At 37.3% G+C, this 23,676-nt stretch overlaps 2 protein-coding genes across 5 annotated transcripts in view; both read right to left on the bottom strand.

Moving 5' to 3' along the window:
• The window catches only part of LOC129409736 (uncharacterized), a 100,471-nt gene extending 96,939 nt beyond the window's left edge, over positions 1-3,532 (bottom strand). Inside the window, exons 1-2 of the mRNA XM_055156288.1 lie at positions 3,509-3,532; positions 2,501-2,749 (exon numbers count right to left, since the gene is read on the bottom strand). Of these exons, the coding sequence (XP_055012263.1) occupies positions 2,501-2,749; positions 3,509-3,515 (256 nt within the window). The 5' untranslated portion in view covers positions 3,516-3,532. The remainder of the gene's footprint in view (positions 1-2,500; positions 2,750-3,508) is intronic.
• A 2,423-nt stretch (positions 3,533-5,955) lies between these two features.
• The window catches only part of LOC129409734 (low affinity immunoglobulin gamma Fc region receptor II-like), a 33,905-nt gene continuing 16,184 nt past the window's right edge, over positions 5,956-23,676 (bottom strand). For 2 of the 4 annotated variants that reach the window (XM_055156285.1, XM_055156286.1), the window contains exons 2-9: positions 16,493-16,741; positions 12,503-12,745; positions 12,259-12,426; positions 11,823-11,912; positions 8,550-8,630; positions 8,208-8,237; positions 7,924-8,004; positions 5,956-6,356 (exon numbers count right to left, since the gene is read on the bottom strand). In XM_055156285.1, the coding sequence (XP_055012260.1) occupies positions 6,268-6,356; positions 7,924-8,004; positions 8,208-8,237; positions 8,550-8,630; positions 11,823-11,912; positions 12,259-12,426; positions 12,503-12,745; positions 16,493-16,577 (867 nt within the window). In that variant the 5' untranslated portion in view covers positions 16,578-16,741 and the 3' untranslated portion in view covers positions 5,956-6,267. Of the gene's footprint in view, positions 6,357-7,923; positions 8,005-8,207; positions 8,238-8,549; positions 8,631-11,822; positions 11,913-12,258; positions 12,427-12,502; positions 12,746-16,492; positions 16,742-20,806; positions 20,881-23,676 lie in introns of those variants that run through there. The other 2 variants (XM_055156283.1, XM_055156284.1) reach the window with 2 other exon arrangements.

The raw sequence follows: 23,676 nt of genomic DNA, 5'->3' as shown, positions 1-23,676 counted from the left end.
CCTGCGGGCTGCTCCGACAGGAAGTGTTCATCTCTATAGAAACGGGCTGGGAGGGCGTGGTCAGTGTGATGTCAACAGGTCAGACTGATTGTTTGTCCCACAGACACAGGGAGCACAGGCACCTGCAGAATCACGCCCCTGTCTGAGAGAGAACATGAAACTCATTTCAGACTCTTTTATCTGGTCATTACACAAAGCTCATGACCATGGGGGAGAGTAGGAACGTAGCTCTAAACCAGGACTAAACCAGGACTAGACCAAGACTAGACCAGGACAAAGGGACCATATGTGAGAGTGCGAACATAGATCGACCAGTAAATTAAGAGCTTTACATTTGCAAACAGCAGAAATGAGATCCTTTGGTCCCCAAAACAAACGCCCTTTGACCCCTGACACTGCCTAGAAATTCTGTCCAGAACCGGTGACAAAGGGCAGCCCTGAGGGAGTCCAACACATGCACTGGGAACAGGTCTGACTTACTGCTGTCAATGAACACAGCTCCTGCTCCGGTCATACAGGGACCAGACCTGAGTAAAGGGACCCCTATACTCCAACAGCGCCCCCCAAAGGAACAACACTGAATAATATTTTGGTGATTCTTGAGACATTTTAGAGAGGACCTGTTTTGGCCCTCTCTATGCTGTAATTTGTAGAAAAATACATAAAAAATATCATAATTGTCAAGTTAAATCTGTATACTAGAGCTATTTATTTGAAAATATTGTTTGACCAATTTTAACAGAAATGTAAGTTAAAATTTTGAAGTAAATGCAATTTTTTTCTGTGCTCCTCCAGGGTTTAAAGTTCACCTGCTCAAAAACATTTAAAAACTCAATTTATGTGAATAAAATGATATTAGAGTTAAATTTTGAAAATATACCTATGATAAACTTTTGGAAATGTTTTTCTTCCAAACTCCCATCTTTTTGTCAACCTCATCAGATATTTTAAAAACCTGAGGCACTAATATTATTGTCTAAATCTATGAGAGTGCTGTTTGTGACCATTACTCCACTATATATATTTAAGACAAGGGATTTTTGTCATCACAGCTGGAAAATGTCACCTCAGAGCATTCTGAGAGAGTTATTTAAACAGTACTGGAGTGAGTGAGGACATTAAGAGAGTGAAATAAATTAGCTGCAGTGTACCATGTTTTTAAAAGGAAACTTTTTTGTTGGCTCAGATGTGAATTCTGACATTGACAAATGAACCAGTAGTCTCTAAATGAAAATACTTTTTTTTGAGAGCTTAGAAATGGGTTAGTTTACTGTTTCATGGTTTAAGTGGCATATAACATACTTCAATACAGTGTGTGACAGAGTTGACAAATCCACAAAGTTAGTAAAGAATGTTTTTCTTAACAAATTTCTGTCATTGAATAGATTGTTACATTTTTCACGTCTTTAAATAATATTATCACTTGAGACGAGGAGTGGTTCACAATAGAGATGTTTTCAACGGGGGTCAAGTCCAGTTCCAAAGGGAAATTGTCTCTACTAAATATTGTGAGTTCTAAGTGACGACTCACAATATTTATTATGAGCCTGCTATAGATCAATGATGTTGTGACACTAGCACTTTGAGAGGTCAAATGCAAAGTAAAATATGTCAAATCACTAATGTCATATCAGATTTTTTTTTTTTTGTCAACTCTGTCAGATCTATGTATTTGGAGTGTGTTTTTGTCATTTTTGAAAGAAATTTGACTGTTTCCATTTATTTTATGTGGCTTAAATCATAAAGGGTATCAGAATCTACATCCTGGTTTGTGTTTTGTATTTTATAACTTTTAAATAGAGACATGTTTTTGGAAATTGAGATATAACTCAAATGTAAAAGTATAAAAGTAAAATATAAAATTACTATGTAAGTCTTCAAATAAACCTTAACATGGACCTTTACTCTTATTATAACATAGATTTAAAGTTAAAAATTAAAAAAATATATTTTGTGTGTGTGTCTGACAGTTAAAATGTAATTCAGAATCTTTGCATTTTTGCACAGCTCAGACTTCACTCTACAAAGATATACACCTCTCATAAATGTTGATGAACTTTTGACAAAAGTCATTTTCAAAACCTGTTTAGTCCCGACTCAAGAATCACTGATTTAATCACCGACTGCTGACACATGAAAAACACAAACAACAAGGACACTACAGATACACTCACATTTATCACTGATACAGACTATGGGATCACACTCAGTTGAACCGAATCTTTCTCTCCTCATATAAGATGTTTCTGAGTCTGTCTGTTGGTAAAATATGTATTTTTAACGTTTTAATGTTTAGTTTTGCTGTGGCTTTCACTTATATTGAGAGAGTAATTTAGTGCTGGTCCCCTATTCATTCTTTATCAGTTACTTAATACCTTTTGGATTGGTCCATTTATGTCAGAAGGAACAGTTCTGATTTTACTTGGCCTATTGTACACTGCTGTGGACAAAGTTTTATTATGGCCAATGGTCAATTGGGGTAAAACTCAGTGTCTCTCACCTCGAACAGTGATGTTTACGGGTTCTGTAGAGCTGCTGTTCCTCTCACACCAGTACACACCAGAGTCCACGGGAAACAGGTCCATTGAACACGAAGAACCTTTCATATCTGCCCCCCATTCAGAACAGGGCTCGTTCTGTTTTGTGCTGGTGTTCCTCTTCAGAGCCCAGGGTCCAGTATCTCCACAGCTCAGAGACACTTTGTCCCATTTGAAGAACTGGGACTGGTCTGGACTCACCCTCAGAGAGACTGTGGATAGGAACATGAACATCCATTACATTGTCAGGCAAAGGTAGATGGAAAAGAAATGGGTGATGCACAAAAGGTAGGACAATGATGAGTGGGGCTCGATTTCCCCCCTTAAATTAAGATCCACTGTTACTGAGAAATAAAAATACCATCCAAAATTATAAACATCAAAAATTATCATATATATCAGCTTCCTTTTTTTTAATTTATAGGCTCTGTTTAAGAAGCACGGCTTTTGTATCCACATTTAAGTGCTGCAGTTTTGCCTCCACTTCATCCAAATTACATGTTGAAAACATGGGGATTATGGAGATAATTAATTAATTATAGTTTGTTCTAAATGCACATTCTTCTTTGTTCATTTAATCACAAGAATTTGTTTTTAATGCACAAGTGTACACTTTCCAGCTCCCCAACAGCAGCTATAACTGTTTCTCCACTGTGACTGGTTTACACCCTGAGGAAAGCCACACTGCACTGGAACAGAGTGTATTTTATGTCAGTAGTAATAAAAGATTTACATTTTTTCTTAAATAACAGAGCGCCTTGGATTTTTTATTTTATTTTTATTAAATTTTTTTCTGGGAAAATATAACACAAAATATATATATATATATATATATATATATATATATATATATATATATATATATATATATATAATATATATATATATATATATATACACACACCATGATATATATACACCAAAAAGACAGAGTTCTAATCTTATGAATAGGAGTTAGAGGAGATACTCACAGTCCATGGCAGAGGTGCTGTTCATGTGAGGAGACCTACAGTCAGAGTTCAGACTTTTCTCTACAGGAAGTGACTCTCACTCTAAAGTTTTTAACACTTCAGCTGTTCAGTTTGGGACAATCAATTAAATAAAACCTTTATTTCCCCAAAAGCCTTTTCCTTGAATGTAACACAAGATCATAAGGAAAAACATTTCCATGAGGAGTTTAGTGCTACAGTTTGTTGAGCAGCTGAATCCTACACAGGACACAGACTGTGATGTGTCTGTGTCTTTGTTTGAGACATCACAACCTTCCCCCAGAGTAAGAGACTGTCTTTAGACCTTAGAGGACAAACGTGTTTAATGTTATTTTCTGGGCAAGATTCACTTGTATTGGGCTCTGTACACAACTGCAGCAGGTGCGCTCCACTCAGAGGGAGGCTCTGTGCTGTATTTCACTGTTATGTAACATCTGTGGGGTTTTAAAAAGGTCTCACTGTTAAAGGTAACTTTTATTAAAATGTTAAATCAAATATAACAACAAAATTATTTTATTTATTATTTTTATTTGTTGTAAAGATAACCTATTCATCTGTGTCATTGATTTTCCATTTTAAAAAATTCTGATTGGAAATTATTATCATTATTTGAATGACTTGATCTTGATTTTTTTTAAAGGGTCAGAAAAATGTGATCCAGCATTCTAGATGAATTACAGTGTTTTAAAATTGAATGCAGCTTCAACTTTACTTCACAAACTGATGTAAAACTATGATAAATATTTACCACAGGTACTATCTCACTAAACAAAGTAATAATTCATCCTGTGACTTTATATGAGGGCTCAAATAACTACGAACTTAGAAATTAGAAATTAGACAAACCAAAAGACGATTTCAAAATGAGTTTTATTTATCTGGTTACAGTAGGTGGAATGCAACTACACACTTGCAAAAGGCTTAGAAGAATAAAAATAATAAAGGACATGTGTCCACACAGAACAAAAATATGATAATAATAAGACCATAAGAATGTGTTATAAATAGGGTGGAAATATTAATCAAGGAGTAAACATGGACTGTACCTGGTGGGACTAAAGGGACTAAAGCAGGACTCATCTTAATATGAGAGACTCTCAGGACAGGTCCCAGTTCATTTGATTAGTATTTTAATTATTTTTCAAAGGAACCAGGTCTAAAGCAGTACACCAGTTCAGATGCTGAACTGAGCTGAACTCTCTGTAGTTTTTGTTTTAACTTAAATGGTTTTGGACTAATGGATTTGACTTCTGTGTTATAGCAATAACTCACTAAAAAATTACCAAATGACTCAATTTTGTCTAGTTCTTTATATTTGGAAATGATGATTGTTTTTGAATCAGAATAACTTTGTCAGTTCCAATACTCAAGGTACAACAGTGTTCCCTGGTTAAACTGATTGAAAAACACACTCTTATAGCACAAGTCCTGGTTTAGTCCTGGTTCATCCTGCTGTTGGTCTTGGAGTGATGTTTTAGAAGGCAGACAAGTGTTGTCATAGTCTGGTGGGAGGGGGGCACCAGGAATTGTAGTAAATAAGATGAAGGTCTGTCCTGAAGTTTTGACTCAATGGTTGGACCTGTTCTGTTTTACGCTGTGGGAGTTTTGAAGGCTTTGAAGATGCTCCAGAATATAATGCAGACAAAAGCAGAGCTATGAGATACTTCCTTGGAGTACACAGGTTTACCACTAGGGCAACCAGAGAGGGGGACATGGGCTGGGAGCCCTGTGTGGTTAAACATAGGGCAGAAGTTTTAAACACAACAAAATCCAGGCCTTTATCAGGATGGCCAAAGCCAACATCCATCCATCCATTTTCTTCCGCTTATCCAGGGCCGGGTCACGGGGGCAGCAGTCTAAGCAGGGACTCCCAGACTTCCTTCACCCCAGACACGTCCTCCAGCTACCAAATCCAACATGTTTCGACCAAACAGGTCTTCATCAGGGCTTAGATTAAATGGCAGAAGTTCTCAGACTGTGAAAGACTCAGTGTTTAAGTGGAACAGAGTTCACAGATTACCCTGGTCCAAAGAGGTCCTGGAAATCTTGCTGCAGCAAACATATGGCCCCTGTTTTTGAATAATCTGTAAGAACCTGTGTACAGTTTAAGGATACTTTCTTAACTGAACCCTTTGTCAAAAATAATTTAAAAATAAGACAGAGGTCCCTATGTAGCTGTCCCAGAGATGGACAGGTTCTGTTCTCTGTGTGATTTAAATGTAGTGGAGAATGACTTTCATTTAATGTTTTATTATCCACTACATCATGATTTAAAAAATAATATGTATGAAATGATTCAACAGAAGAAACCGCCGATTTATTCTGGCTGTCTGAAGGCCAAATGATGTGTTTGTTATTTGAAAATGAAATGAAATTTGTGTAGCAGCTTTTGTGGACAAGGCCTGAACATTGAGACAAAGAACTCTGTACACGGATAGGGGGTGATTTACTTATGACTGTTGGATTTTGTGTTCTGAATTTTTAATGGACGTCTTCCTTTATGTATATTGATAATAGTGCCATAAAAGCCCATATGGGCTGGGCACATGAGTGCATGACACTTAAATAAAATTAATTCATATGTAACTCTGAGTTTCCAAGTCAGAATTCTAAAATGGAAGGGTGTCCCAGATTGAATTTACAACTCAGAAAGTCCTAGGACAATGGGATAGTAGCATTAGTCCTGGTTTACTTGAGACTTGGTTTAGTCCTGGTTTATTTGAGACTTCAGGTCTCAAGGTTTAATCCAGGTTAGTCCGGACTCTGATTTGTGCGTAGGGACTTGGATCTTTTTGTCCTTGCGTTCTTTCTTTGGTCCTCGTAGCTGGATCTGAACAAAAACGTAAAATAAGAAACACCATAAAACCTTCACTTTCAGTTATGTTAATGCACAGGAAAATGCACATGTGAAAAACCTTTTTTATAAATCTTTTTGTATAACATATGGTGATATATATATATATATATATATATATATATATATATATATATATATATATATATATATATATATATATATATATATATATATATATATATATATATATATATATATTCTTCTTCTTCTTTTTGAGGTCATGATGTTTTTCAGTGTGATTTTTGTCTATGTTCTTATGGCATTGTACTGCTTTTACATTGGCCTTGAGCATTGCTTTAATTTTCTCAAGACGATGTTTGATTTTGTTGCCACATTGTCACATTGTACTTGTTTCTGATGGCAAAAGAAGAAATTCTATTTGTCAACTGGGCAAAAAGTTTATTTTGGTCAAATATGTTTCACAGCTCATCCAAGCTGCTTGTTCAGTCCTGAGGAAGCAGTTTTGTCCAGTTGACAAATTGAATTTCTTCTTTTGCCATGGATTCTACCTGGACAACGAGGGATTGTTGTTTTTGATCTCATGTATCTCATGTCCTCATTGTATTCTGGACTTGCACTGTGCAGAAGATGTGTCTTCTGTCAGACTGCTCCAGCTAATCACAGCCCTGCTCCTCAGACCACTGCCCCCTGGTGGTGTAAAAGTACACACACCATCTGCTCTTGGATGAAGAAGGTCATTCACTGTTAGTAGTTTTCTGGTCTTACTTAGTCCATATTGATGTCTGACTTGGTCCATGAGAGTATAACAAAACTACTGACAACAACTGATACTGGTAAGATGCTAATTGCATAGGGCACCTTTAATGTAACTATAAATATTGTAAAAAATAGTGTGTATCCCCTGTCATTTGGTGTTCAGTAAAGGAAAAGAAATGTCACTGTCAAAATACAACATATTCAACTGAAAAGGCCTCATTTGATAAATCCTCTCATTCATTGCACAGTTTGGGTCCTTCACTTAATTCATTGGTTTAGAGTTGGTGCTCCTTTCAACCTGCAGAGTCTAACACAGGCCTACAGTCTACAACATGTACAAGATAAATGTATACACTCGTGTACATTTCAGCATTAACATTTCATCTTAAGCAGCAGCATGCAAAACATGTAAGTCAGTAATTCAGTTATCAATTATGTGTATACAAGTTACCTTTACTGCCAGCAGAGGGCGCACGGACAGAAGTGAAGCAGTTTAAAGGACCCAGTTACGCTATTTTTCTGATTTATATTGGAGTTGTGTTTTTGTTTCATTCACACATGTTTAACACACAAACTTTGCATATTTAGGCTGAGTTCTTCTCTCAAACAGAAATGCACATGTGGTAAAACAGGAAGTGGTCCACTGTGTGTTTAGTCTGGATTTATTACTGGTTTAGTCCTAGCTTGGCTTAGTGCTGGTTCAGTCCTGGTTCAGTCCTAGTATAGTACTGGTTTAGTCCTGGTTAAATTTGGGTTTAGTCTTGGTTTAGTCCTGCAGTCTGTGTTTAGTTCTGATTTAGTCCAGGTCTAGTCCAGGTCTTACCTCTGGTCTGGTTGATGGTGATGGGAGAGTAGCAGACATCTTCAGTTTTCACAGAGGAGTAAACTGGACTCTCCTCAGTCTCTGAAAGAGGAAAAAAAAAGGGGGAAAAAAGTTTTCTATTGAAATAAATGTCTGTATGGAGAGTCTAAACCAGCAAACAGTTTTCAATATTATGTCAAAATAAATATCACTAAAACTTCATTCCACAGTACTGACACCTAAATAATATACTTGATATACTTGATTATCTTTCTAATGTAGCAAAAAGTGACAAAATTGCTCACCTCTTTTTGTGAGTCTGCCTGGGCCTTTACCTGAAACACAAGAGCAATCCTGGTTCAGTTCTGTCCTAGTCCTTCAGTCCCGGTTCAGTCCTGGTTCAGTCCTGGTTTAGTCCCGGTTTAGTCCTGGTTCAGTAAAATTTTGAAGCCATTTTATGTAACAATTCACTATATTAGTAATTCTATTAATAATTATGTTTTATTTTATTTTTCATTGAAAATTTTGAATGTATGAATATAAATTCTGTGTAGATTAAGGTTAGATTAGATTAGAGTCAGTCCACAATAGTCCTCTTTTAGTCCTGGTCTAGTGCTGGTTTAGTCCAAATTTCGTCCTGGTCTTACCTCTGGTCTTTTTGATGGTGATGGAAGAGTAGCAGACGTCTGCAGTTTTCACAGAGGAATAAACCGGATTCTTCTCTTTCTCTGTAAATGTAGAATTTAAGATGTTTTCACATTTTCTAAAGTACTTGTTATTCAATATCAACTTAATTAATGAGTTTCATCTTATATTTTAAGGCCATTGACCATTCAGTAAATGGAATATTATGTTTTGAATTGTTGAAGTGGAACTAAACATTAAATCTACTTTCCCCCCAAATACACTGGTCCTGGAATAATAACATATGATAATCCTTAGTCTAGTCGTCACTACAGAGTCAGTTTTTGCTGCTCCTCCCTCTCCTCCTCTCTCTCCTCTCCTCCTCTGCTTTTGCACTTCTCAGCTCCTCTGCTCCTCTCATCTCTGCTCCTCTCCTTTCTCCTCAGCTCCTCTCCTCTCTCCTCAGCTCCTCTGCTCCTCTCTCCACTGACCCTCTCTCTGCAACTCTCTTCTCTTTTGCTCTCTCTTCTTCTGCTCTTATCTTCTGTCATCTGCTCCTCTGTCCTCTGCTCCACTCATTTCTGTTCCTCTCCCCTCTGCTTCTCTCACCTCATCTGTTTTGCTTTTTGACGCTCTGCTTCTCTGCCCACTGCTCCTCTCTCCCCTGCTCCTCTCCTCCTCCTCTTCTTTTTCTTCTGTCCTCCTCTGCTCCTCTTCTCCTCTCTCATCTTCTTCTCTCTCCACGCTGCGTCCCCTCTGTGGGTGGGACTTCCTCACCCCCCTTTCCTTGACCTAGGTGTTTAGTGAAGATTAACTGCACAGCCCTATTCACCTTATTCGGCCCCGCCCACTTTTGTCTCTAAATGCTCCTAAACCGCTCTTTCTGGTGGTCGCCCTTCTGGTTAAATCATGTCAGTGAAGAATTTGGGAAAAGTTTTTTTTGCTAAAATACCAACAAGAACATGACCAACAAGTCACACTGCACTGATTCTTTAATAGGGGCTTTAAAACGGCTTTATTGTATGTATTGAACTTATTTGCTGTCAGGATCAGCAGGCCCATGCAAAATACCTCTGGAATAAGGTGAATAGCCTCTTAACTGTTAGATGCAACCGGACAGAAACTTGTTATGAAAAACCACATCGTTTTATCTTGGCATGCACTAAACATACACAGGAAATGGCTCAGTGGTCAGGGTAGGAGACAAAATAGAAAAAATAAACCACAATGTTAGAAATACATATTTTAAAGAGTTGCGCAGATGCAGCACAGTGACCACAATTTGTTCCACTCTTTGAGCTTTTTTCCACCCACCACCCAACAGGCAAAACTCAAGTGTATGTTTGTTATGTTTTTTTTTTTTTTTTTAGTATTATGGCTAAAATTATTTGGGTTTAAAACATGTACATTGTAATCTCTGTCAGTAAAAGAATGTGGTTTGGAGTTCAGACTTTTGGACGAAGAAATAAACAAATAAAATATAATAAGAAAGGTTTATAAATGTGTTAAGTTTATTTTAAAACCTCTTTCTTGTCTGTGCGCAACTTTTATGGTTGAGATTACACCACTGCATGTTATCACTTTGCCTGGGTTAGGGTTGCTGGGAATGTTCCACAGTATGGCATTAAACTTATCAATCATTTATTTTTGAATTACACATTTTTATTGCTAAAAAAATGCATTCTTACTTTATGGCTTGCCTCGCTACTGAGGAGACCTCGCTCGGTTCAAAGACTCAGTTCAATAAAACAGTTCAACTCAGACCTTTGACCAGAGAGGACAGAGAAACAAGGAGACACAGAGCAGCTCTTTATCCTCTCTGCTGGACAAAGAACATTCCAGATAGACAACGCAACAAGGAGTCAAAACTTCCAGTTCTCTCTTTCAAATTTGTGCACATCTTTTGATGTGTTTTTATTCAAATTACTATAGCTAATCTGACTGGAGGCGAAGCTTTCATACTTTTCCAAATTTAAATATTTCCATATTGGTAGTCAATGGCCTTTTGGTTTAATTGGCCTTCATTTGGGACCACTGCTGTTCAGACCTCAGGGACACTGGGAAGGTATCTTTTGTTCCTCTTTAAACAGAGGATACAGCGTTCCTTCAGCCTGACGCTGCCTGAGCCTGGAGTCATTGTTTAGATCACGTGGCCTCCATTTGTCTCAGCTCGCTTGATTCTCCAGACCTGACACCTTGAGGACTTCAGACCTCAGACATTTCCACTGTCCTCTCTCTCTTGACAATTGATTAAGTTTAGACTCAATACATGACTCCTAAAGCTGTACTCAATCTCCAATCTTTAGACCCCAGACTAGAGAAGCCTACAGTCATTCACATATTTCATATGTAAATGCTGTCTCCTTGACTTGATCTATAAATATTCATAAACCACAGTTTGCTTTGGTGAATACTGATGTTATTTCCAAATATGAGTCACTGATATCGACAAGAATTAACAAACCTTCAGAACAACTGTTTAATTAATTATTGATTAATTAATTGAATAACTTAGATCATTGATTATACTTGATTGGTAATATTTCTCAATATTTGTTGAGTGGCGCTCCAAAACTGTACTTCTAGTCAAAGCCAAACACTCACAAAGGCCATGTGAGTGCTGCTTTAACTTAGAACTCTTAAGTTACAAAATTTAATATCAATTACCCCCTGTTGGCATTACCTGCTTGTCTCCATGGAGATAGAAAAGTTGAATGGCAGACTGTGGAACATTCAGTCAAAGCAATAATATTCATGATGGAGACAAGCAGTTGGGGGAACCCTCTACCAGAAAAGCTGCACAATGCACCTTTAAGGAGCCTGTACATGATGTTTTTTCCCCCTATGCATTTGAGCTAATTTTGTTCTGCTCCAATACAAATATTGTATAGGCAGCCTGAGATCAAAATAAGTCTACTGTGTACTAATTATAAAACGTTTTACTGTTCAATAATCAGGAAGTGCACTGTTAGCATGCTAGTTGTTGTAGCATTACAGAAATGATAAACTACAATGTGGCCTCTGAAAGTTATGAAAAGTGTTTATAAATTCTTTACAAATCTTAAAAAATTAAATAGTTTAGGTTTTCATGTTTTTAAGAGTAAAAATCAGGGCTTTTTTCCATAAAAAATGTAAATCAGTCAATATGAGGAATAAATTGTGATATTTTTTCTTGTCATATTGACCATACTTGGTCCCTAAGCAGCAACAAGCGTTTAACAAAATGAGAATGAACAACTAAATGCATTCTTATTTTATTTTGATAAATATACAAAGATAAACAGTATTAGTCTGACCTGTGCGTCTGACTGGCTGCCTCTGCTGCTGATGTAATATGTGGCTGTATGTGACATCATCAGTTCCATCCTCCTCTGGACAGGCATCGACTTCAGGGCGAAAACATGTAAAAACAAAATGTCAACCAAGGGCAGCTATGATGAATTAATCATGTGACCATTACACATTATATGGACCCCAACTAGCAAAGCAATATGGGCCAACAGGTTTAAAGGTGGGTTGCATACTTGGGCCCTGACTAGGTTTGTCTGCGGTTTCCATGGTGACGCTCCTCAGTACTAAATGGATATAATTTGATTAGCTTTAGCCTTTTTACATACATTTAAAACACACAGTATAACTTAAATAATTTATATTTGTATGGAGCTAGCACATTTTGTTTTGAGTTGTTGCTTTTATTCAGTTGTCTTTGGCAGATTTATTGGTGACACTGACCTGTGTGTCTCTGGCACCGTCTCACCACCAGGACCAGCAGAACCAGAAGGATCAGGACTGAGCCGACGATCAAACCCAGCACCAGAGACCAGGAGCCCAGAGGAGAGACAGGAGACTGGGCTGAAGGCTGCACTGATGGAGGGGGGCTGCTCACATGGACTTTCTCATCTACAATCGTGCAATGTCCAATCAGATCAGAGGAACCAGAGACATCAACCAATCAGAGAAAAACAAAGAGTTGAACCTGCTCTGACCCGGAGTCGACTGGGCAGTGACTTCTCTCCTCTCATCTCACACTGGTACAGGCCTTCATCAAACATTGCCACCTGCTGGAGGGTCATGTGACCTGCGGGCTGCTCCGACAGGAAGTGTTCGTCTCTATAGAAACGGGCTGGGAGGGCGGGGTCAGTCTGATGTCGACAGGTCAGATTGACAGTTTGTCCCACAGACACAGGGAGCACAGGCACCTGCAGAATCACGCCCCTGTCTGAGAGAGAACATGAAACTCAATTCAGACGCTTGTATCTGAGATCAAGTCTTCTTGGTCATTACACAAAGCTCATGACCATAGGAGAGAGTAGGAAATTAGATCTAAACCAGGACTAGATTAGGACTAGACCAGGACTAAACCAGGACTGACCTACTGCCACCAATGAATACAGCTCCTACTCCAATCATACAGGGGCCGTACCAGAGCAAAGGGCCCCATACTCCCACAGCGCCCCCCACAATGCTGCTTAATATTTCAGTCATTCTTGAGAGTCGGGACAAAATAGTCAATCACTTAAGGGATCTATGTATATTTTAGGTATTTATTTGAAATGATTTTTGTGTCCTCCTACAGGGTTACATTACATTTAACATGTAATCAAAAGTAGTACTGTATACAGTACTGGAGTAAGTGAGGACATTAAGACAGCTTACAAATGGAATAAAAAAACAAACAGTGCAGTGTACCATATATGCTTTTAGAGAAGAATTTTTTCGTTGACTCTGTCAGTCAACAACGGCAATTTACATCTTCACAAAAATGTTTTATTGAATCGATTATTATTTTTATTTTTATGTATTTATATTATTTATACTATTTTTCATGTCTTTAAATAGTATTGTCCATTATCACTTTCATGAGCCTGCTATAGACCAACGACGTTGTGACACTAGCACTTTGAAAGATCAAATGTAAAGAAAATTTGTAAAACCACTGATGTCAGAATAAAAACTCCTGGAGGGGCACAGGAAAAGGGGACAAAGGAGATGGAAACACTGGAGGAGCACTGAAGAGGAGGATGAGGTGAAGGGGGACAGGGGGCCGAGGGAGGAGGAGAGTGGACTTTTCTCTCCTACAGTTTATTTAATGGTTAGAAGATAAATAATCAGTCAGTGTTGTGAAGTATGGTCATTTGATCAGTTTTCAGCAGCGTTTACACATTTCTGTCAAACCATTTCAGATCCATGATGGGTGTTTTTGTAATTTTTAAAAGATTTTTTTCAAATTTTCAACTGTTTGTGGTTTTTGTGGTTTAAGATTTAAAAAGCATTAACATCTACAGCCTGATGTATGTAAATTAAAATATTTAAATAGTAGGGCTGGGCAAAAATAAAAAACATTAATCACGATTAATCGCAGTTCGAGTACGATTAATCACAATTAATCACGATTAATCGCATGTTATACGCAAAACCAATTAATGAATTAAAAAGTAGTGTATAGCGCACTTTTATTGGAAATGTAAATGAAAGAGCAACACATTTGTTGGAGCAGAACAAAATTTACTCAAATGCATGGGGGGAAAAACATCATGTACAGGCTCCTTAAAGGTGCATTGTGCAGCTTTTCTGGTAGAGGGTTCCCCCAACTGCTTGTCTCCATCATGAATATTATTGCTTTGACTGAATGTTCCACAGTCTGCCATTCAACTTTTCTATCTCCATGGAGACAAGCAGGTAATGCCAACAGGGGGTAATTGATATTAAAGTTTGTAACTTAAGAGTTCTAAGTTAAAGCAGCACTCACATGGCCTTTGTGAGTGTTTGGCTTTGACTAGAAGTACAGTTTTGGAGTGCCACTCAACAAATATTGAGAAATATTACCAATCAAGTATAATCAATGATCTAAGTTATTCAATTAATTAATCAATAATTAATTAAACAATTGTTCTGAAGGTTTGTTAATTCTTGTCAGACCCAATCAACCCAATTCTTGTCAGACCCAAAAATTTATTTTCTCACCTGACGAGAAAATAAATGAAAATAAATTTTTGGGTCTGATTGACCCGTCCCAAGAGAGTGGGAAGAAAAATGTTTCTTCAGGTCTATGTGACCCCGAGGAGAGCATGAGGGTTTTAAATAACATGTTTCTGTGCAGTTACAGGGAGAAGGTTGACAATATTCCAATGTAAATCTATTGAAACTAGGGTCAGAAGGAGCTGGAAGTGTTCGCATGGTCATGTCCTATTTGGAATGCAGCGACTAGCTTGTTAACAATGTACATTTATATATATATACAGTCTATGATGACAACACGGATTAAGGCAAAAGAGTCCCGTGCTGTCCGGCCTGTGGTCTTTTCTTTCACCTGAGGTTAAATACACTGAGAGGACATTACGTGCTGGTGACAGCCACTGTTGGGCAAGTTACTTTGAAACTGTAATGCGTTATTTATTACCTATTACTGTCATTTCAAAGTAATTCGTTACATTACAATATTACTGCATTTAAAATGTAAGGCATTACATTACTATTGCATTACTTTAAGTTACTCTCACCAAAATAACTTTTGCGCTGTATATGGACTGAACCAGGACTAAACCAGGTCTAAACCAGGACTAAACCAGAGCTGAACCAGGACTAAACCAGAAGTGAACTAGACTAAACTAGAACTGAACTAGGACTAAACTAGAACTGAACTAGGACTAAAACAGGACTCACTGTAGGGACGGGCTCGAAGGTGACCGCAGGAGAAAGGAGCGGCTCTGCTCCGCACCTCACGGAGGTAAGAGCGGCTGTCACCTGATCGCTCTTTATGGATCCTGCTGCTCGGGCTCGCGGCCCTGATTTCAGCAACTATTTGCAGGTACCCGAGCCGGTGCAAGAGTCTGTTACAGCGCGTAACTTCTACCTTCCTTCAGCGTGTTCAGAAGTCCAACTTTTTGTGTGATGGTTTTCAGAATCACACTGCTAGAGACTGAACATGTATTTAAATTTGGCAGCTGAACACATTCTGTACTGTACTGTACAGGAGACAGGAGTCCCTTGGCCAGTCAGGACGCAGCGGGAGGAACGCAATACGCATTCATACAATGTAAAAAAAAACAAAAAAAACAGGGCATGCAAAATTGCACACAAAAAAAAATAATAATAAAAAAATCTGCGAGACCGCGAAAAGTGAACTGCGATAGAGGGAGGGACGAGTGTAAACCAGGTCTAAACCAGAACTGACCCAGGTCTAAACCAGGTCTAAACAGCGTGGAGTTCTTTGTCAGTCCTTTCGCCCGCGGTTACCTGAAGGTCTACGAGGGCGCATCTCCGGCGTTTCACCGCTGCTGATATCGAGGTGATTTTAGCGAATTTGTATGAAGAAAAACCCACCACTTCAATCCAGGTTAAAAAAAAAACACTGTAACGCGCGTTACTCACATTTGTACCGAGTAAAATATTACTATTTTTTCCCCTGTAATGCCTTACATTACTGCGTTACAGCAAAAAGTAATGCATTACTGTAATTCGTTACTTTTTATAACGCGTTACTCCCAACACTGGTGACAGCAGAAAAAAGGCATCACTCCGACAGAGCTAAGGTCACCTGCAGAGACAGAGGCAGGAGGAAATGCATCTCACCGAAGATGATGCAAACTGCCTCATCGGACATTGCAGACAGCCAGCTCTATAGCACCTATTTATACTAATATACGTGATACGAGCGATTTTTACCCAATTCCAAGAACCTTTACTGTTTTTTTTGTTTTTTTTTGTATTTCTCGTGTGTTAAATTTTTGCTGTGGCTTTACATTGAGAGCATAGTGCTGGATCTCTAGTTCTTCATCAGTTAAGCTACTTAATAACTTTTGGATTGGTCCATTTATGTCATGAAGGATCAGTTATAGTTCTACTTGTCCTACGCTGTAGACAAACACACCAGTAGTCATTATGGCCATAATGGCCATAATGACTACTGGCCAAAATAAAACCCAAAACAAATAATTACTTGTTAATTCAGTGTAGTGTCTCTCACCTCGAACAGTGATGTTTACAGGCTCTGTAGAGCTGCCGTCCCTCTCACACCAGTACACACCAGAGTCCATGGGAAACAGGGCCATTGAGCATGAAGAACCTTTTATATCTGCCCCCCATTCAGAACAGGCCTTGTTCTGTTCTGTGCTGGTGTTCCTCTTCAGAGCCCAGGGTCCAATGTCTCCACAGCTCAGAGACACTTTGTCCCGACTGAAGAACTGGGACTGGTCTGGACTCACCCTCAGAGAGACTGTGGAGTAGAACATCCATAGAGGTATTTTATAAACTCTGTAAATAATTTGAGTTTGAATCATTTATTGTTGTGGGATTATGTAATACATTCACTTATTCCCCCCTGAAACTAAGCACCACTACTATCTAAATAAAAAGAGAAATAAAAATACAAAAAGAAAAAAGTCTCAATATGCAAATAATATTGCCATTAAATTGAAGAAATATATTGGCCTATATTGTAAACTGGTCAGGGAGTCTAAAAGATTTTGACTTAAACATTTAAAGGCTCTGAAAACCTGAAAAGAAATATTTCTAACAAAACATTGAATGAATTGACTCAGTTAAAATATGAATATAATATTATACTATCAAAGAAAACTGAATATTTTCTTTTCAAATCTAAACAAAGAATTTTTGAATCAGGTGACAAAGCAGGCAAATTACTGGCCAGATATATTCAACAAAAAGAATCAAAGTCACTAATAGCAGCTATAAGGGATGCTGAAGGTAATTAATATAGTAATTTTTAGTATTTAAAAATTACTATATTAATATGTATACATCAGAATGTTCTGCCACAGATATGGAAATTGATAGTTTTATTAGCAACCTGAATCTCCCCAAGATCAGTACAGAACAAAAACACAATTTAGACTCTCCTATAACTACAGAAGAAATATTAGAAACAATTAAGGCACTACCATCAGGAAAATCACCAGGCCCAGACGGGTTTATGTTTGAATTTTATAAATGCTACGCAAAAGATCTAATGCCCCTGTATCATAAGATGCTCATGGAGGCATATGCAACTGGATCATTACCCCCATCATTAAATCAAGGTATCATTACATTATTATTATTATTAAAAAAGACAAAGATCCAACTGACTGTAAAAACTATCGACCTATTAGCTTAATTTCAGCAGATTGCCAAATAATTTCAAAAATACTTGCTAAACGCCTTGATAAAATTCTAGGCTCTGTTGTTCACCCAGATCAAGTGGGCTTTGTAAAGCAAAGAAACGCATCAGATAATATTCGCAGACTTCTAGATATTATGTGGCAAGTAAAAGACTCAGATGATCCAACTGCTGTTATATCTTTAGACGCTGAAAAAGCATTGATCGTCTTGAGTGGAAGTACATGTTCTATACGCTAAGAGCTTTTGGTTTTGGTGAAACATTCCTTAAATGGATAAAGCTATTGTATTCAGATCCATCAGCTGCAGTACAGACTAACGGTCTTATATCTCCCTTTTTTAGGCTGAACAGAGGCACACGCCAGGGTTCAGCTCTCTCCCCTGGCCTGTTCTGCCTCGTGCTTGAACCCCTCGCTACAGCAATTAGAAACAATCCAAATATTAGGGGTATTAAAGTTGACAAGTATACGCATAAGATTATGTTATATGCTGATGACATTCTATGGATTACATCAGATCCGCATATATCCGTACCAGCACTATTGGAGACCATAGAATGTTTTTCAAAATGATCAGGTTATAAAGTTAACTGGTCAAAATCTGAAGCCCTACCGTTAACTTCATACTGTCCGAAGAACCTATTTCAAGCAGGCTCATTCCAATGGCCAGCAGAAGGCATCTATTACAATGTTTACCAATCACTATACCCCAAAAATATTTTGATAAATTTGATCGTATTTGTAAGCTATTTTTTTGGAATGGGAAACGTCCCAGATTAAAACTGACTAAACTGCAAATGCCAGTAAAGAAAGGAGGTTTGGGCCTCCCTAAACTAATTCTTTATCATTATGCCTTCTGTCTGAGACACATTGCTCAATGGGCATTGCCACCTGAACGAGCCCCTCCATGGATGGGAATAGAGTCTAAATTGTTCTCTCCACTCAGTCCAATAGATGCTCTAGCAATTAAAAAGACCTCTCAGATTAAGTCCCATCCCATTATAGCAAATCTCCTTAATGTATGGAAAAAGATTTCTCATATATTTAATTTAAATGTACATCTTAATACTGAATCTTGTATTTGGAACAATCCAAAGCTTTTAATAGATAAACAGTGTTTTGTGTGGAAGGACTGGCTCACCAGGGGAATTGTTAAACTTGCAGACTTGTATGAGGGAGATGCATTGAAATCATTTGAAAAACTGACACTTGAATATAATTTGCCAAAAAATTATTTATGGAAGTATCTGCAACTTCGAAGTCTACTTAATACAGTTATTGGAAATTACTCTTCCCCTCAACAGTCAACTCTTCTATCACAAATAATTAAAAAAATGGGACTGGGACATGAGGCATCTTTTTATTACAGTCATATTTTTCAACATAAGCATCCGATGCTCTACACGTTAAAAACAATCTGGTCTTCAGATCTTAATATTAATCTGACAGACGAAGACTGGAATAAAATATGTGAAAACACAAATAAACTGTCTAGAGATGTGAAAATCAAGTTAATTAATTTTAAAATCCTGAATCGCTTCTATTGGACTCCATCACGGTTATTTAGACTCGAGCTTAAAGACTCAGAAAACTGCTGGAAATGCCAAGCCAAAGGAACTCTGAAGCACCTCCTCTGGGAATGTCCTCTGATACAAAACTATTGGAGGAAGATTCATGGGTGCATAAAAAATATCACTCAAAACACTTTTGAATTCACCCCTCAGCTTTACATTTTGAGTGATCCAAAAATGACTTCTAGATGTCCATCACCAGAGTTTATTCAAACTAGTATTATGATTGGAAAACAAATAATAATGAGACATTGGAAAGACCCAGAGGAGCCAGCGTTTCATGAGTGGTTCACAGAACTGGCTAAAGTAGCCTCTTATGAACAGATGTCATTTAATATGTCAGATCGAATTTTAGCCTACAAAAACAAATGGAAAGCATATTTAAACTATGTTAACTGTGACAGTGGTGGAGAAAATTAAACTGTATGAAGTGAGGAGTAACTGTAATGCAAAATGTAAAGGATTTCAGTGGTTTTCTGTTTAAGGGAAAAAAAAAATAAAATACTGAAATGCTGAAAATGTGTACTCAGTACAAATGTATATTCTAAAATGTACTGTATGAATTTGTAACCCGACTGCCTCCCATTTTTTTTTTTTTTTTTTTAGTTACTAACTTATTATTTACTTTATACCTGTATGTATATATGTAGGTATGTGTATGTATATGAGTATGTATAGATGTATGTATGTGTATATGTATGTGCATATTGGTGTATGTGTAAATATGTATTTATGTGTATATGTGTATATATGTGTACGTGTGAATGTATGTGTGTGTGTGTATATGTATATATATATATGCATATATAAAATGTAATAATATATATATACCTGGTACACGCTTAGTATATGTTGTATGTATTATATACATGCATATATAATCCTTTTTCATTACAGCATGTATATTATGATTTTATGTGGACAAAAAAGCACTGAATAAATTACAAATTATAAAAAAACTAAAACAAAACAAAAAAACAAAAAAAAAAACATTTAAAGGCTCTGTTTGTATCCACATTAAGTGCTGCATCTTTGCCTCCACTTCATCCAAATGACATGTTGTAAAACATGGGGACTGTGGAGATAATTAAATAATTATAGTTTATTCTAAATGCACATTCTGCTTTGTTCATGTAATCATAAGAACTTGTTTTTAAAGCACAAATGTACACTTTTCTGCTCTTCAACAGGCATCATAACTGTTTTTTCACTGACTGTCTGATTTACTAATCTTATTGAGAATAAAATGTAAAAGAAAAAGCTACAAGAGTCTGTAGAGATTTTAAAGATTTTCAAACAGATTTCCAGGTCCCTCCCTATAAAAGGAGGCTCACACACCTGTAAGCCTGTTTGCACTCTGAGGAAGACCATGCTGCACCAAAACACATTAGTGTGTATTTTATGTCAGTAGTCATGCTGTAATAAAGGAATTAAAATTTGGCTTAAATAACAGAGAGCCTTGAATTTTTGTCTTTGGGAAAATTTAACACACAATTATTTTGCTCCATATTATACCAAAAAGACAAAGCATTAATGTTATGAATAGGAGTTAGAAGAGAAGAGATAGATAGAAGAGTTAGAGGAGGTACTCACAGTCCATGGCAGAGGTGCTGTTCATGTGAGGAGACCTACAGTCAGAGCTCAGACTCTCCTCTACAGGAAGTGACTCTCACTCACTCTAACGCTTTTAAGACTTCAGCTGAGTCCATAAATTTACAGTTTGTTGAGCGGCTGAATTCTACATCGCAGCTTTCATATGAAGGTAAATATGTTGTCGATGATGTCACTCTGTTCATGCAAATATCAATCTACACATTTATTCATATTTTTCTCCCGTGTATGTAAATATTTTTCCACAAGTGAAAATTTCAGTCCGCAAATGCACACATTTTTTTTAATGTGTTTTTTTTTTTTTTTAAACAGGTAATTACACTGTTACGGGTAATTACAAAAACTTTGAACAAAGTTTTGTTCTACACATTCTCACATTATATTCTACAAGTTCTCAAATCAAGTTTACACGCTCTCTCATTTTGCAACATATTTACCTTCATACTTTCGCCCAGAGTAAGAGACTGTCTTTAGACCTCAGAGGAGGAGTGTGTTTAATATTGTTTAACAAGATTATTAACAATATAGCACCTCCACCACTTAAAAGGTTATTCGCAATAAGATCTGAACAGATGACCAGAACAACAAGGCCCACATGGAGTGGCCAGTGTAGTTCCTAAAAGAAGAACAGCACTAGGCCAGTAAGCAAAAGTTTAGTGCTGAATTAAGAATATATATTTTAACAACACTGAAGTGCCAACATTAAGTGCCAACTAATGTAGCAAAATCAACTTATAACCAAATAACTAAACAACTAAATTACATCTGATTAAAGGCACAGAGAAAGGTGGGAAGGAGATAGACATGTTTAATGTCACTGTATTTTTCATATTTATGTATACAGATTGCATTGTTTATGCTTTTGTATTCTATGTTTGATCTGTCTCAGGGACTGCAGATGGAAATTAGCTCCTAGACTTACAGTTGGGTGCAAAGCATCTCTTCAGTGTTTCTTTGATTAATGTTCCTGTACATGGTCCCTGTCAAATAAATAAACTAATCATCATTCACTTGTAATTATAGTTATTCATTTTAGATACTACACAATGACAATAAATCTGATCTAATCTCTGCACACAGCCTATTCTCAGACAGAAAGCAGAGGCTGCCCATAAGACTTTTCCAAGAAACAAAAAATTAATTCATACAGTCTTGCACTAATGCTAAGACTTATGTTTTTTTCTCAGTTGTTTTAGCACGTTTTTTGACACTTGTTTTAGTTTGATAATTTGATTCAAACATGTATCTGAACAGAAGCACAGGCCAAATAATTTGGAACATTAGTCTGTACAGTTCTCAGGGTCTTTCTCAGAACACTTGACAGCTCTCATTCACAAAGACATATGAGTAGTGAATTCACCTTGTTTTTTTTTGTTTTGTTTAGTTTTTTTCACACAGGTCTGTTCTGACGTGCTAAGGGACTTTGGTCCAAACTCACTTTTAATACAGCAGCTCAAACATAACGGCAAAATTCTGCAATTTGTGAGCACAAAAATCAGCAAATGATACTTTGCAATTGGTAATGTGTATTTTTATATTTTACATACAATACAGTCAGGTTTTAGACAAAAACACAGCTTTTCCAGTAGAAAATGCATGTAAGTGTCAACCCAATGGCAGACTGTACTAAACCAGTGATTCTCTGTGGTCACTAACAGAAGGACTAAAACTTCTGAGCTGCTCTGTCAAATGAATAAATGAACACAGAATACCATATGAAGAGAGTTTGAACATTCTGATAGTGAAACTTTTGGGAGATGATCGATCAGTTTGCAATCAAAAACTGCATTTTGCAGTTAGCAAAATTTTAGTTTGAAAAAACTAAAATTCAGCTTAGAATTTTGTGTGCGCTGTTTTGCAAATGCCAATTTTCAGAGGATAAAAGTGCCAAAGCAGCAGAAAAAAACAAAACAAAAGAAAAGAAAAAAAACAAAACAATTGAAGAAACTCACAAAGCTATCTCTTACTGCACCAGCACCATCTGCTGTTGCTTTAATAACACAGTTTTTCTCAATCACTTAGGCACTTTTATCTGTTGGAATTTGACATTTGCAAAACAGGTCACACAAAATCCTAAACAGAATTTTAGTTTTCCAAAACAAAATTTAATCTCAACAAAATGATTTTTTTTTTTCATTCAAAATGGTTTAATCATTTCCCAAAAGCATGTTTTACCTTACTAATTTGACGAGTGACGATCTGCTCGCACTTCACCTCGCGAAACCACAGCCGCGTGTCAACGCGAAGGCGACTCCACCGGCAGCTTTAGCGGAACGTACGGGCTCTTGTGTCTCTCAATGAGAAGTCAATCAAACTTGACTGGGCGCGTTTAGCTGCTTGTATTTACCTTCTGTACAGGCTGACCACGGCAAACGCAAGGATTTCAAAAGTTAATTTCAAAGCACTAATTAACAGTCTGTGGATCTGGGCTCTTTCACATGATACACAACTGCCCAGGGAGCACAATGTGCTGATGGTAAATGCACAAATACAACAATAGATACATGCTCTCTGTGGTAGTTTGACGGAGATATGCGCCTACGCTCGTGTAGAGCGTCAAAAAATAAGATGGATCCTATTTTCTGAAATCTACACGCACAGGACGTGCTGCTCCGCGCGCGTTTATTATTTTACTTGGTACATATGTCAGTAACGCGCGTCACAATGCTTTTTTAACCTGGATTTGAAATGGTGGGTTTTCGTTTTTCTTCATACAAATTTGCTAAAATCACCGCGATATCAGCAGCGGTGGTGAAACGCCGGAGGTGCGCCCGCGTAGACCGTGATCCTGAGCGAAAGGACCGACGCAGAAGTCCGCGCTCCACCGAGATAAACGCAGCTGACGCCCGATC

Source organism: Boleophthalmus pectinirostris, unplaced genomic scaffold (genome assembly GCF_026225935.1).
Source record: "Boleophthalmus pectinirostris isolate CB_2022bp ecotype Guang Dong unplaced genomic scaffold, ASM2622593v1 HiC_scaffold_20, whole genome shotgun sequence".
In the NCBI taxonomy this organism is placed as follows: domain Eukaryota; kingdom Metazoa; phylum Chordata; class Actinopteri; order Gobiiformes; family Gobiidae; genus Boleophthalmus; species Boleophthalmus pectinirostris.
Note: the sequence above shows the minus strand (reverse complement) of the source record. Positions and strands in the feature narration are given on the sequence as shown.